The 14,256-nt window shown below is 41.3% G+C and overlaps 1 protein-coding gene across 1 annotated transcript in view; it reads left to right on the plus strand.

The window, feature by feature from the left end:
• The first annotated feature begins 758 nt into the window (after positions 1-758).
• Positions 759-14,256, plus strand: part of TNKS2 (tankyrase 2) — a 66,902-nt gene continuing 53,404 nt past the window's right edge. The window contains exon 1 of the mRNA XM_032432304.1: positions 759-1,211. Coding sequence (XP_032288195.1) covers positions 1,013-1,211 — 199 coding nt within the window. The 5' untranslated portion in view covers positions 759-1,012. The remainder of the gene's footprint in view (positions 1,212-14,256) is intronic.

Raw genomic sequence — 14,256 nt, forward strand, 5'->3', positions numbered from 1 at the left:
ATATATATATATATATGTATGTATGTATATAGCAAATCATCAAACTTTGTCAGTGATGCGTATACCCAGTGTATCCACACCCCAAGTCAGTACAATGATGATATCCTTATGGCCACATTAGTAACTTCTGAGCTAACGACTTGGGAAGAGTAATTAATCAGAGCCAGCCCTCTCAATTATTAATTTAGAAACAAACTTTCATCGCTTTCCTAATTTTTAAATGAACTTGAGGCAGCTCATCCAAACGTCCCATTAAGTGGAAAGAAATTCATTTGTTTTCGAGATGTGACTCACAAGAAACAACAGAATAGCAGTTGCATGGGGAAGGGAAGAGACAGTAAAGAAAACGGAAAAGAAATCCCTCAGGAGAAAGGGATTGTGAAAGCTGAAAAATGGAAAACTTCCACACTAAGAATTCCAAAATAATATGCAAGATTGGGGGCGGGGAACTTTCAAGGGCTCTTTTCAGTGTAATAACAATAAGGAAATTCAGCTCAGGAAATCCATGCCTTAAGAAAAGACAACCAAAACCATTCAACTTCAGCAAAACCCACTGCAAAGATGGCGGTGGGACGAAGCCCCTCTCCTCCCGCGGCCAAAGGTTCTCGCCTCGCATTTCCCACAAGCCTCTCCGCAAGGCCCCCGCTTGCCGGAACCTGCCGGGCCGGTCTCCCCCCACTGCGCACGCGCCGCACCACGTCACGTGCCCTCCCAGGGCTCAGCGGAGCTGGCAGGAGGGGCCTTGCCAGCTTCCGCCGCCGCGTCGCTTCGGGGCTCGAACGGCGGGTTCGCGCTGCCTCTGCCGCGGAGGGGCAGCCCAGGGTCGCGGGGCCGAGCGAGGGGCGCGCGGCGGCGCGGCCATGGGACTGCGCCGACCCCGGTGACAGCAGGGAGCCCAGCGGCCCGGGCCCTGAGCGCGTCTCCTCCGGGGGGCCTCGCCCTCTTGCTCGCAGGGCCGGGGCTCCTACTGCCGTTGCTGGCGCTGCTGCTGGCGGCGGCGGCGGCCAGGATCATGTCGGGCCGCCGCTGCGCCGGCGGGGGCGCGGCCTGCGCGGGCGCGGCGGCCGAGGCCGTGGAGCCAGCCGCCCGCGAGCTGTTCGAAGCGTGCCGCAACGGGGACGTGGAGCGAGTCAAGAGGCTAGTGACCCCCGAGAAAGTGAACAGCCGCGACACAGCAGGCAGGAAATCCACCCCGCTGCACTTTGCCGCAGGTAACTGGGACCGACGTCGCCTGGCCTCGCCCTACACCCCACCTGCCCACCCTGGCTCTCAGGCCTGAAACCAAACACTGTGCTCCTCTGCCGCCAGCTGTTCCCCCCTAGGACTCCGGTGCTGGTCGTCTCGTTCTCATCGATTGGGGACCGAGGCGAGGACATAGGGCTAGGGGGCGAGCGTGCCCCACTCACTGGAATTTTTTTTTTTTTTTTTTTTTTTTGCTTTGTTTTGTATCAACAATACCTGTACCAACTTCCGGTCTTGCTACTCCAAGAGCGTTACATACACGAGAAAGAGTAGGGGACGCAGTAGACCTTGTGGTTGGAAAGGCCAGTTATCTCCAAAATTTATCGTTCTTGCAAGTTCCACGATAACTTTATCAATCCTTTGGGTTAGGGTCTTAAAGGCCTTTGTAAAATACAAGGATGTAATTTAGGAGGAGTAGCTTAATTAGCCATTGACACATTAGTGTTAATGGGTTTATCAGGGTAGTCAGTCATTAACAAACTGGAAATAGTCAAGTTTGGGTGAACTGAGATCTGACTTAGGGTGGGTGGGGGCGAGTCGTGGCTGCCACATACAAGTTGGGGTGGAAAGTGGTAGGATGAGAGGAAAAGATGGTGGAGGTACTTCAGGTTGGATCTAGAATTGAAATTGGGACGAACCTCGCCTCATTCTGAGAGATCGTTTGAATTACATTTCCTTTAATATTTACTAGGTTGACTTTATGATATAAAGGTATTTAGTTTAATTGAAGAATTTAAAAGAACTAGGAATGAAATACTCAAGTTTATTTCCATAAAACATTTATACCTTTCACTTGGAGAAAAGATCATGACTATATTCTCAGGTGAGCTATGCATGATTGAAAATGGGAGTAGGTTCTCATACTTAACGATAATCATGGTTTTTTATTTTGTATTACATGATTGTTTAAAGTAATTTTTTGAAAAAGCGGAAGGATACGTTTTAAAATGTTCCCTCCTTTTGGAGTAGGCATGATGAGCAGAGAAAGAGTGTAAGAAAAATTTCCATGTTCACAGACATTGCCTTTACTTGATTTGTTTGCTTTAACTTGTCCCTGTTTTAAAATCTAAATCCTACTAGAAGGTATGCTTTCTTTATCAGTTCCAACTTCGTTGGGTTCCTATTTGGGGAGCCTTTTTAAGAGGAGGGTTTGGTGGGAGAACTAGAAACAGCCTGTGGGCAGCAGAAAGGGAAAGGAGAAAAATACTGAAGTCAGATCCCACCTGTTTGCCATTTTGCCTAAAATTTTAGTGATCAGTGCTATCTTTTGTCAGCTAATTTGGATTGTCCTGTTTGGCCATGTAGTCAACATTTAAACAACCGATTTGGCAAATTGTCATAACCAACTGATAAGTAATCCAAAGGGTAGTGTTACTTAGATTCTCTTCACTTGATCTGTGGGATAAAAATAGCCAAGCAAGATCTTAGTTGCTACCTTTCAAGAATTTGGTGTATTAATGAGTTCATATCTGAAAATAGTAATATTTAGAGGTTATGGGATTAGCTTCTTATTGACCTTATTCCTCCTCCACCATCCCACTCTCAGTTCTTTCCCAACATTTCAAAGTACTTTTTTACATAGATTTCATGTGGCTGTGACTGAAATGGAAAATTTGTTTTTGGAACCAGCCTGTCTCACTGTTTATCCAAATTATCTGGTAAGAGGTTATACAACTGAGAATTTAAGGTGTAAAAGGAGAGTAAGAAAATAAAAGTTGCTAATGGTGTACATTAAACCAGAGCATTAAAAGCCCTGCGTTTAAACCCAGGCATATAAGAAACTTTTAAAAAAATTAGCTTTGTAAATTCAATCTGAGTTATTAATTAATGAGAGAACCTATTTTAATTTTTAAATAAATGTATCCAGCTGCATTTTCTCTTATATGTGGAAAATACATTTTATAATCTCTTGTAGACAGTGAGCTGTCACTCATGTTGGTGTGCATATAAACATGCCATTGGAAGCTCAGTGTAGGTGTGGGGACTGTGGAACTGCTTGATGAAGCAGTTCCTGGTGTTTGTACATTGTAGGGTAAGCTGTGGAGGGAAATTCTTTTTTTTTTTTTTTTAACCAATTAAAGTTTGGCAGTTTTATGGGGACAGGACACATTTTTGTCTTTCTGTTTTGATTTCCAAGGAATAGGAATGAGATCTGTGCAGACTAAGGAAATGAATCATGATAGAACAGTTTAGGAAAATTTTGGTTTGTCTTCTGATCTAAAATATTTAGTTAAATTAAAAGAAGGGGCGCCTCGGTGGCTTAGTCGTTAAGTGTCTGCCTTTGGCTCAGGTCATGGTCCCCTGGGATCGAGCTCCCTGCTCAGCAGGAAGCCTGCTTCTCCCTCTCCCACTCCCCCTGCCTGTGTTCCCTCTCCAGCTGTCTCTCTCTGTCAAATAAATAAATAAAATCTTTAAAAAAAAAAAAAAAAGAATAGGCACTTGCTCCCAGTAGTTAACTCCCAAGGAGTTAAGTTCTTCTGTTAATGAAAAATAATCAACATAAATAGGAACTTTTTTTCTATTGGGTGCTTTTTACTCTTAAACTAGATTGCATTTCTTCCAGATAAATATGATTTAAGAAGCCATTTGGTTTGTTTGTTTGTCTGAAGATTTATTTATTTATTTTAGAGAGAGTGAGAGAGCTCAGGGTGGGGGGTGGCAGAGGGAGAGAAAGAATCTCAAGCAGGCTCTTCGCTGAGCTTGGATTCCAATGTGGGGCTCAATCTCATGACCCTGAGATCATGAGGTGAGCCAGAATCAAGAGTTGGACACTTAACGGACTGAGCCACCCAGGCGCCCCTTCAGAAGCCATTTCTTATGAGAAAAATTGTTTCCTCTTCAGTCCCCCACCACACACAGAGGATATGAATGATTTTTTTTTTGTAATACATCACAAAACCTGTAGAGGCAAGTTGATAGACAGGGAGGCTGCAAGTCTAATTTTGCCGAAAGCAATAGCATCTGAAGTTCTTGACAGTATAATCCCCTAGAAAACAGCAGATTTCAGTAAAGGAGCTTGGTTCTCTGAATTTATTTCTGAAAAATAAAGAAGAAAGACAAAAACTTTGGGAGAAAGTCATGTTGTCTGTCATAGCCAAAGAAAGAAATACGTAGCATTCTCTAGAATCTTAGAATGGGGTTGGGGGTGGTGATAGAATTCCATGGCTTTGGTCTTTGGGGTGTGCAGAGAGGTATCACTCAGTAGAGAAATATGTAAAACATTTATTAGTTTAAGGAATTCACATGTAGAGATGATGGAAAGAGATGAAGTACATATTTATATGTTATTAGACAATGACAAGTTGAAAAGAGCTTGTATTGTAGAGTTCTAGCTAAACAAGGTAACACTTGTTTTGTATTTATATGCTACTCAGCTATCTACATTGGACTAAACCTGAATTTCAACTATTATATTCAGTTTTGTGTGAATTGCATGTAAAAGGGTTTTGGGGGGGTTGGTGTCTGTTTTTGTTTTTGTTTTAAAGATTTATTTATTTGAAAGGGAGATGGAAAGCGTGCTAGCAGAGGGGAGGGGCAGAGGGGGAGAGAGACAGAATCTCAAGCAGACTCCCCACTTATGGGGAGCAGGGCTTGATCCCATGACCCTGCACTGAAATGAAGAGTCCAGCCGCCCAACCAGCTGAGCCACCCAGGCGCCCCTGGTTTTGTTTTTTATTCAGAGGAGGGAAGTGGAATTAGAGCATCTGGAATTTATTATAAAAGCAACAGATAGAAAACTAGAGTCACTTTAGAGATGAAAGAAGACTACAGTTAGACAATGTGACTGTCTTCACATATGTAGAAGACAAGTAGAAAAGTGAAGTGGATATTGGATATGAGTTGTGTGGCTTGGGCAATCAAAACCAGCGCCAGTAGGTGAAAGGTTACAAGGAGTCAGACTGCCTTTAATAATCTGTTCGACTGTGGAATTGGCTGGAAGTGTCCAGACAATGGTTGGAACATTGGCATCTTTCGGAGATGTTGTAGAAAGAGTGGGCAGTTGGACCAAATGGTCAGAATCTGGACTGGTATAAGAAAGTGGAATGTTTACCCCAAATGAATGTTCTAGCAAGTCAGCTACTGAAGATATAATAGCCTTTGTGATTGCCATTCATATCCTTTCTCAAAATGGTGCTGTTGAAGACCTCCAAAAACATCTCAATAGCATTTCCTACTTTTGGCTATAGGCCAAAGCCATAATTATAGGAGATGCACAAAATGGACCCATATTCCTTACCTAGGACTAGAATTATAGATTGTTTCCAGGATTTGTTTTTGTTGTGGGAAATGATTAAATCCCACATCAGTAAAAAACCCCAATATCAAGTAAAGACCAGTCGAAGAATTCAGAATCTTTCTTGACTTACCAGATCTCCCAGTATATTACCAAGACTTGAGCTATACCTCTTTCTTCAGATCTTGTTGGACTTAGAGATTGACTTCAGTAATAACTAGTTTGGGGTATTTGTTTCAGTACTGCCCCATTCAAATTGTCAGGATTTGAACAACCCAGAGGCTATGGCACTCTTTTCCAGGTTTCTCCTAGTCTGACCAGAGAGGTAGTGTATCTGTCCCAGGTTGAGCTGAGCAAAACCTTATTCCTTGTATTCCTCATTCTAAAGGAATATGTATGGAAAATACCTTTTCTGGCTCTTGGTAAACTAAAGTTAATAGTAAGTGAGAGGTTTAAAATGGCATCCCTCAGAAAAATCTGGTAAGAGTCCTGGCTGTCTAAGTCAAAGCTGAAGGCTTCTTGATTATACATTCCCAACTCCCAGACCACAAGAGCCTTCTCTGTCTCATGGTGTTTGTTGACGTTTTCTGTTTTAGAGCTTTTCCTTCTGACAAAACCCTGTGTGACACCAGCCTGGGCATCACTGTCATTTCATATCGGACAGGTTATATCAATGGCCCATCCCACATTTGGACTGTAAAAAAAGGGGAGGTGGTGGCCCTCGGTGAAACTTCCTAAGAGTCTAAATTGGTTTTTCTGTTGTGACTTCCACTGCTCTTTGGAAGCCATTCAAATTAAATCATGTTTTAGTATAGTAGCAAAATAAGATGTTGTTAACAATAGTCATGGTTGGCAATAGTCCTGAAACTGACGACACCGAGATAGTAGTGAAATTTGGCAAGAAAAAAATTGAATAGACTCCTTAATGATCACAAATCATCAACTGCATATTCTCTTGTGAGGGTCATTTGCTTACTCTTCCAACAAAGTATTAGACAGTGTACTAAACAAATGTTTGTCAAGTCCTACTATATGCCAGGTACTGGCCTTGGCCAGTGAACAGAAATGAACAGGACGGGCGCCTGGGTGGCTCAGTTGGTTAAGCGACTGCCTTCGGCTCAGGTCATGATCCTGGGGTCCCTGGATCGAGTCCCGCAGCGGGCTCCCTGCTCAGCAGGGATCTGCTTCGCCCTCTGACCCTCCCCCCTCTCATGTGCTCTCTCTCTCATTCTCTCTCTCTCAAATAAATAAAATCTTTAAAAAGAAAAAAAAAGAAATGAACAGGACATAATACCTACCATTAAGTGACACAGTTTATTGATCAGCAAATTTACTTTCCAAATAAGCCTGTTTTGTTTTCCTGCCGGTGCTTTTTAGTGAATTCAAACTCAATGTATGATTTCATCAGTATTTTCAAATGTGGAGCAGTATTTGAAGATGAGTCCTGTTCCATAATTATAAAATAGACTGCGGTGTACCTGAGCAGCCATGACTACTAACTTTAGGCTTCTGATACCTTTGTAAAGAGATCCTTAGGATTTGGAGATTGGCATTAACTCTAAGGATATGCCTTCTCATGTTTTACCTGGCCATGATTGGAATATATCCTGCAAAGCTTTTTTTTTTTTTTTTTTTTTTAAATTTTTTAGAGTACTTACCAGAAGACTTTGAGCTGTTCTTGAGCCTATTAGAATGAGGATTTCATCAAGGATTAGCCCTCAGAGCTTGAGAAGCATCTTAAATCTAAAGGTTTTGGGCGCCTGGGTGGCTCAGTTGGTTAAGTGTCTGCCTTCTGCTCAGGTCATGATCTCATGGTCCTGAGATCAAGCCCTGCATCTGGCTCCCTGCTCAGCAGGGAGTCTGCTTCTCCCTCTCTGTCTGTCCTGCTAGTGTTCTCTCACTCTCTCTCAAATAAATAAATCTTAAAAAAAAAAATCTAAAGATTTTGCCAAACTCCTAACAATAAAAGATTTTAAAATTTGAAATAGCTACTTACTGACCCCTCTAAATAATTTTTTTTCATGCCAAGAAGTGGCTTCAGACCTTCAAAAGCTCCAACTCTTCATTTAGTCTTTCAGGATAGCAACATGACCTCCACTCACATATTGTAGTCCTTACAATGTGACTTTAAAAACATGCTGATTTTGAGGATGCCTGGGTGGCTCAGTCTGCCTTTGGCTCAGATCATGATCTTGGGGTCCTGGAATCGGGCTCCCTGCTCAACGGGGAGTCTGCTTCTCCCTCTCCCTCTGCCCCCCCCCATTCTCTCCCTCTCTCTCTCAAATCTTTAAAAAAAAATAAAAAATAATTTAAAAAAAATAAATAAGGGGCGCCTGGGTGGCTCAGCCGGTTAAGCGGCTGCCTTCGGCTCAGATCATGATCCCAGGGTCCTGGGATCGAGCCCCGCATCGGGCTCCCTGCTCAGCGGGGAGCCTGCTTCTCCCTCTCCCTCTGCCTGTCTCTCTGCCTACTTGTTCTCTCTCTCTCTCTCTGTCAGATAAATAAATAAAATCTTTAAAAAAATAAAAATAAATAAATAAATAAATAAATAAATAAATAAATAAATAAATAAAAAGTGCTGGTTTCTGCTGTCAGTCTCCATACAGGTTTCAGTGATCTTAATGGCTAGGGAATCATGTTGATACAAAGCTATTGAATTAGTCATCTGTGTCTCAGACTGTTGGTAACTATGTAGCTATAATTCCACCCATATCTTCTCCCCAGCTAAAACTTCAGTTTTAGTATTCAGTCTAGTATTCTTTCATACATGTCAGTATTGAGTCTCTTTAACTCTGGTTTTAAGCAAGCCTCTTTTCTTCCCAAATGATATTTTAACAAAAGGCTACTTCTGGGCACCTGGGTGGCTCAGTCAATTAAGTGTCAGCCTTCGGCTCGGTCATGATCCCAGGGTCCTGCTTCTCTCTCTCTCTCTCAAATAAATAAATAAAATCTTAAAAAAAAAAAAAAAAGGCTACTACTTGACCTGTCTTCAGCTAGATCACCAATCCTTCAGAACAGGTGTCTTCCTAATTGACACTATCTGTTGCAACAACCACATGTTCAACTAAAGTTATTTCTGTGCCCACCTCACCTTTTTTGAGAAGTTAGCCTGTGAGTCTCCATTTTGATTACTTCAGATGTGTTGATTACCACTGAAAAATAGTGATCCTTCTAAAAGTGCTTGGGCACATCAAGTAACTTTCCAAAAGAAGAGATACTTTTACTAATTTTTCTTTATTCTGATTACTTTTCTCTTACTCTCCAGATCAAGAATTCTTTTCCAAAAGTATTTCTTCATCCATGTGGGTACTGAATGGCTGGGGTAGCAGAACCATTAATTGGGGCAACTGTGGATGACTTACTTGGAGAGGACAGTAAGATCAGTGATGCCCAGGCAGAGATAAGGAAGATTCAAGTCAGAGCATAGTGGCAAGAGATTTGGCCTTTTCCTCAGACTTGTCCTTCTTGGCTTCTGCAATGTCATTCTTGCTTAATTTTACTTCTCAGTCTCCTTTTCTCATATTATGATGTATTAACTCAGCAAATATCAATAAATTGCTATGTGCCACACAGTATGAAGGACACTGGGACTGTAATGATAAACTAAGAGAGACTGGTTCCTGCCTTTTATGGAACTTAAGGGTCCAGGAGATAAGTAAATAGTAAATTCAAATTTTAGTAAATGCCAGTGGACATTGCTGTGAACAACAAAGACAAAAATCTCCATTTTTCTGCAGCTTGCATTCTAGTGGAGAAGAGGGGGAGACCAAGTAAACAGAACGTTAAGATAGGAAGTAATACAGGTGAGTAGAATGGACTGCTTTAGGGAGGATGGTCAAGGATGGTCTCCTTAAAGTGGCGACATTTCAACAGATTAAACAATAAGCAGAAGGAATGAATAGTGAGGGATGGCTACAGTGAGTAGTGAGAAGTGCAGAGAAGAACAGAGGAGCAGCCCAAGCAGAAGGGCAGCATGTACCAAGTCCCTGAAGTAATGTTGGCATACTTGATAAGCTGAAAGAAAGCTGGGTCACAGCTTGGAAACTGAAGAGTGGCATGAAATGAAGTTAGAGAAGTAGGTAAGAGCTAGTTCATGCAGCATGCCTTGTAGGACACAGTAGAGTGATTGAATTTTATTCTGTGAGCAGTACTAGGAAGCCAGGGAACTATTTTAAAGAAATATTATATAACTGGGGTGCCTGGGTGGCTCAGTCATTAAGCGTTTGCATTCAGCTCAGATCATGATCCCGGGGTCCTGGGATCGAGCCCCTCATCGGGCTCCCTGCTCAGCGGGGAGCCTGCTTCTCCCTTTCCCACTCCCCCTGCTTGTGTTGCCTCTCTCGCTCTCTCTCTGTCAAATAAATAAAATCTTTAAAAAAAAAAAAAGAAATATATCATTGATAATATAATATAATATTGGTACATATTATATCACGGTTTAAATAATTTAAATAACAATGATTGTTTATTTGTTTTCTGGTGGAGGTTTTTTTTGTTGTTGTTGTTTTTTTTTTTTTTGGTTTTCTGTTTTTTATGTAGGCTCCATTCCCAGCGTGGGGCCCAACCTGGGGCCTGAACTCACGACACCGAGATCAAGACCTGAGCTAAGATCAAAAGTCGGAGTCTTAATTGACTGAGCCACCTGGGCACTCCATGATGATTGGGGGTTTTTTTTGTTTTTTTGTTTTTTTTTAAGATTTTATTTATTTGAAAGAGAGAGAGAGAGAGCACAAGTAGGCAGAGAGGCAGGCAGAGGGAGAGGGAAAAGCAGGCTCTCCACTGAGCAAGGAGCCTGACATGGGGCTCGATCCCAGGACTCTGGGATCATGACCTGAGCCAAAGGCAGCTGCTTAACCAACTGAGCCAGCCAGGCGCCCCATCCATGATGATTGTTTTTTAAAGGTCACTGGGAACAGAACTGAAGAGGCCCAATTAGACTATTGAAATAGTTCAGGCTGGAGACAGTAGTGGTTGGGTCAGAGCAAGGGTCATTGGAAATGAAGAGAAGTTTGGGAACATGTTGAGTTTGAGATGCCTTTGAAATATCTAGGTGGAGATATGTCCAGTAAACTGTCTGGAATTCAGCTGAAGAGTCTAGCTAGACTGGAGATTTAAATTTGGAGGTTGTGTATCTAAATGGTACTTAATGCTATAGGAGTAGATGAGATCATCTAAGAAGGGAAAAACGGATAGAGAACTGAGTCTGGAGGAATGCTGACATTTAGAAATTGGGTGGAGGAGGCAAGATGGCCTCAGGCAGATAGGACTGCCCAAGACTTGAACTCTTCCTCTTCTGCCACAAACCTATTTTGTCTTCAGCCTTCCCATCTAAGTTGATGCCAGCTCCACCCCTTTATCTCTCAGTCGAAAAACTTTAGTGTCCTCCATTAAATGTCATCCATCTCTCACTCTCACCTTTTCACCCCTACTCTCACCTCACATCCAATCCATGAGAAACTATGCTGGCTCTACCTTCAGAGTATCCAGAATCTGCCCTATTATCCTGACAGTTGCCACCAGATTCTTAGAGTGGTCCTCGAGCCTATATATCTGGCCCTCATTACTTCTGACCTCATCTCCTACTTTGCTGCTGCTTTCTCACTCAGCTCCAGTCACTCTGGCCCTACTGTTGGCAATTAGGCTAACTCCCTGTCTTTCAAGTCTTTGATCAAATGTTACCATCTCAACACCACCTATGGTGACCTCCCTATTCAACTTTATAACCCATCTCCATACACACACACTGATCACTCTCCTTATTCTGCTCTTTTTCCTATAACATTCTAGCATATTTATTTTTTGCATTTATTGCTCATCTCCCCCCATCCCACAGAATAGAAGTTCCTCAAAGGCAGGGATTTGGTCTCTTGTTCACTAGCATGTCCCAGGCACCAAGAAAAGTGTCTGCCAGATATTCCCTGACCGTTTGTTAAATGAATGGATGAGACAGGAGGAAAACCAGGAGTGTGTGATGAAATGGAAATTTTTAGAGAGGCTGTTTCAGCAAGGAAGAGAGTGCTTAGTTGCCAAATGTTGATGAGGGGTCTGGTCAAATGAAGACAAATATATGTCCCTTGGATTTGGTAACATGGAGGTTTTAAATGACCTTGATGAAAGCAGTTATAAGGAAGAAGCAGAAGCCAGACTGGATTTGGAAGAAGTGTGAATAGGAGATAGAATTGGTGACAGCCTTTAGAGATTTGATTATGCAGGGGAGCAGAGAAATGGAAATTTGAGTTTAGGGAAAATATTGTTCATAAAATGAAAGATGTAGAACATGTTTACATACTGTCAAGAATGATCTAGTAGAAAGAGAGAGGTTGTTGGGAGTGGGGAGAGAACAGAGACCTTGAGAAGGTAAGAAGGGACTAAGGTACAAGATGAAAAGTGATGGATCTTTGGTAGAAAGTACACCTCTCAACAAAACGGATAGAAAACTAGTGCTTTGTAGTCAGCCTCATTTATTTTCACGCATGGCTTCAAATGCCATCTTGATGGTCACAGCTCTAGCTCATACTGGTTTCCTGAGTTCAAGATCTGCAGAACTTTCTACTTGGTATTTGATCCACAGGCACCTCACAAAGCATTTCCAAAACCAAATCATCTTAACTCTCAGAACCTGTTTTGTTTCTCAGAGATCTGATTGTCACCCCCATTCCTTCTCTGTCCCCAAATTAAGTCACCAGATGCTGTCAGTTTTCTCTTTTTAGTTACTTCTGGCAACATTGTGTACAGTAGCAAAAAATTAGTAACAACTATCCATGAGAAAGGAACTACAGATCTCCAATTGATGATGGTTTGACTTAAGATTGTACAATTTTACAGTGGTGCAAAAGTGGTATGCATTCAGTAGAATCCATACTTCAAATTTTGAATTTTGATCTTTTCCTGGGCTGGCACTATGCGGTACAATACTCATGATGCTGGGCAGGGGCATTGACCTGCAGCTCCAGTCAGCCATGCAATCACAAGGGTAAACAACCAGTTCACTTAAAGCAATCCTGTGCAACCATTATGTTACTCTTTCAGTATAGTATCCAATCAATTACAGGAGATACCCAACACTATTATAAAATAGGCTTTGTGTTAAATGATCTAGCCCAGTTGTAGGGTAATATATGTGTCCTGAGCACATTTAAGGTGGGCTAGGCTAAGCTATGATTGACGTTCAGTGGGTTAGGTGTATTAAGTGCATTTTTTACTTAAGAGTATTTTCATTTTAATGGGTTTATCAGGATATAACCCCATCAGAAGTTGAGGAAGATCTGTAGTTAAATTATGATACTTCCAACAAATAAAATAGGTACTGATAGGAGTTGATTTCTGGGATATTATTAGATTTTTTTTTAAAGAAAGATACAGAGCAGTGGTTTGTTTTTTGTTGTTGTTTTTAAACACTACTAGGTATTTGCTTGTTCTTCAGTAACCTCTTAAAATGTATAGCAGTATTTTTCATACTATTTCTAAGAGATACCTCAGCAATACAGGGATAATTTTCTTTGGGTCTTTGTGAGGGCTTTTGAAGAAGGAGGATTCACCCTGAATTGTATCATTACACTGAATTCAGTTAATTTGCAACTCTGTGAGTGCCAGTTATGTACCAGGCATTGGGTATTTTTGCAGTGATCATGCCATATATTGGAATTTTATAAAATTCCGTTAGGAATTGTTAGCTCAAAAAGATATATGCACACCCCTGTTCATTGCAGTGTTATTTACAGTAGTCAAGACCTGAAGCAGCCTAAGTGTCAATTGATGGATGAATGGATGAAGGAAATGTGGTATATGTATATATTTATAATGGAATATTATTTAAACCACAAGAGTGAAATACTGCCATTTGTGACACGGATTGACCTTGAGCACATTATGCTAACTAAAAGAAAGAAATATTGTATGATTTCACTTATATGTGGAATCTTATAAAACAAAACAAAAACCCAAACTTATAGATAGAACAGATTGGTGGTTGCCAGAAGTAGGGGATGGGGAGGGTGCATGGGTAAAGGTGGTCCAAAGATACAAGCTTCCAATTACAAAAATAAGTGCTGTGGATGTAATGTACAGTATGCTGACTTTAGTTAATCACTATATATTTGAAAGTTGCTAAGGGATGAGAGATTAGATCTTAAAAGTTCTCATCATAAGAAAATTTGTAATTATGTGTGGTGATGGATGTTAACTAGACTTACTGTGATCATTTGACAACATATATAAATGTTGAATTATTATATTATATGCCTGAAACTAATATGTTTTATGTCAATTATATCTCAGATTTTTTTAAGGACAGAAAATGATTCTATTAAAATCTGCTGCCTGAAAACAGTGTTAAAAAACACTATTCACTATTCCATAGACAAAATCCAGATGCTACCTTAGCATGACATATAAAAGGTTCTTCCTCATCTGGCATCTGCCTAATTGGCATTCTGTATCCTATTAGGAATGATTTGCTCTTTCATGCTTCCATGCCTGTGTACATTTTGTCTCTTCTGCTTGTGCTCTTCCCTTATTCTGATCCTTCCCCTCATTTTTCCTCTCCCTATTCTAATGACCCCTTAATTCTTCTGTAAGCCTTCAGCTCAGATGTCATTGCTGGAATCTCCTTGGGTAGTCCTTCTTAGTCTCTGCTTTCCCCCAATTTGGGTATTCCCTTCTTTGGACTCTAGTAACGTTTTATATATACCTCTATTATGGCAGTCATATTGTATTGAAATTCTTGGCTCTTCTTGTTTCTCCCTGTCTTAAATTGTGAACTCTTTGAGAATAAGGAGAAT

This window comes from Phoca vitulina, unplaced genomic scaffold (genome assembly GCF_004348235.1).
Source record: "Phoca vitulina isolate PV1807 unplaced genomic scaffold, GSC_HSeal_1.0 scaffold48, whole genome shotgun sequence".
In the NCBI taxonomy this organism is placed as follows: Eukaryota; Metazoa; Chordata; class Mammalia; order Carnivora; family Phocidae; genus Phoca; species Phoca vitulina.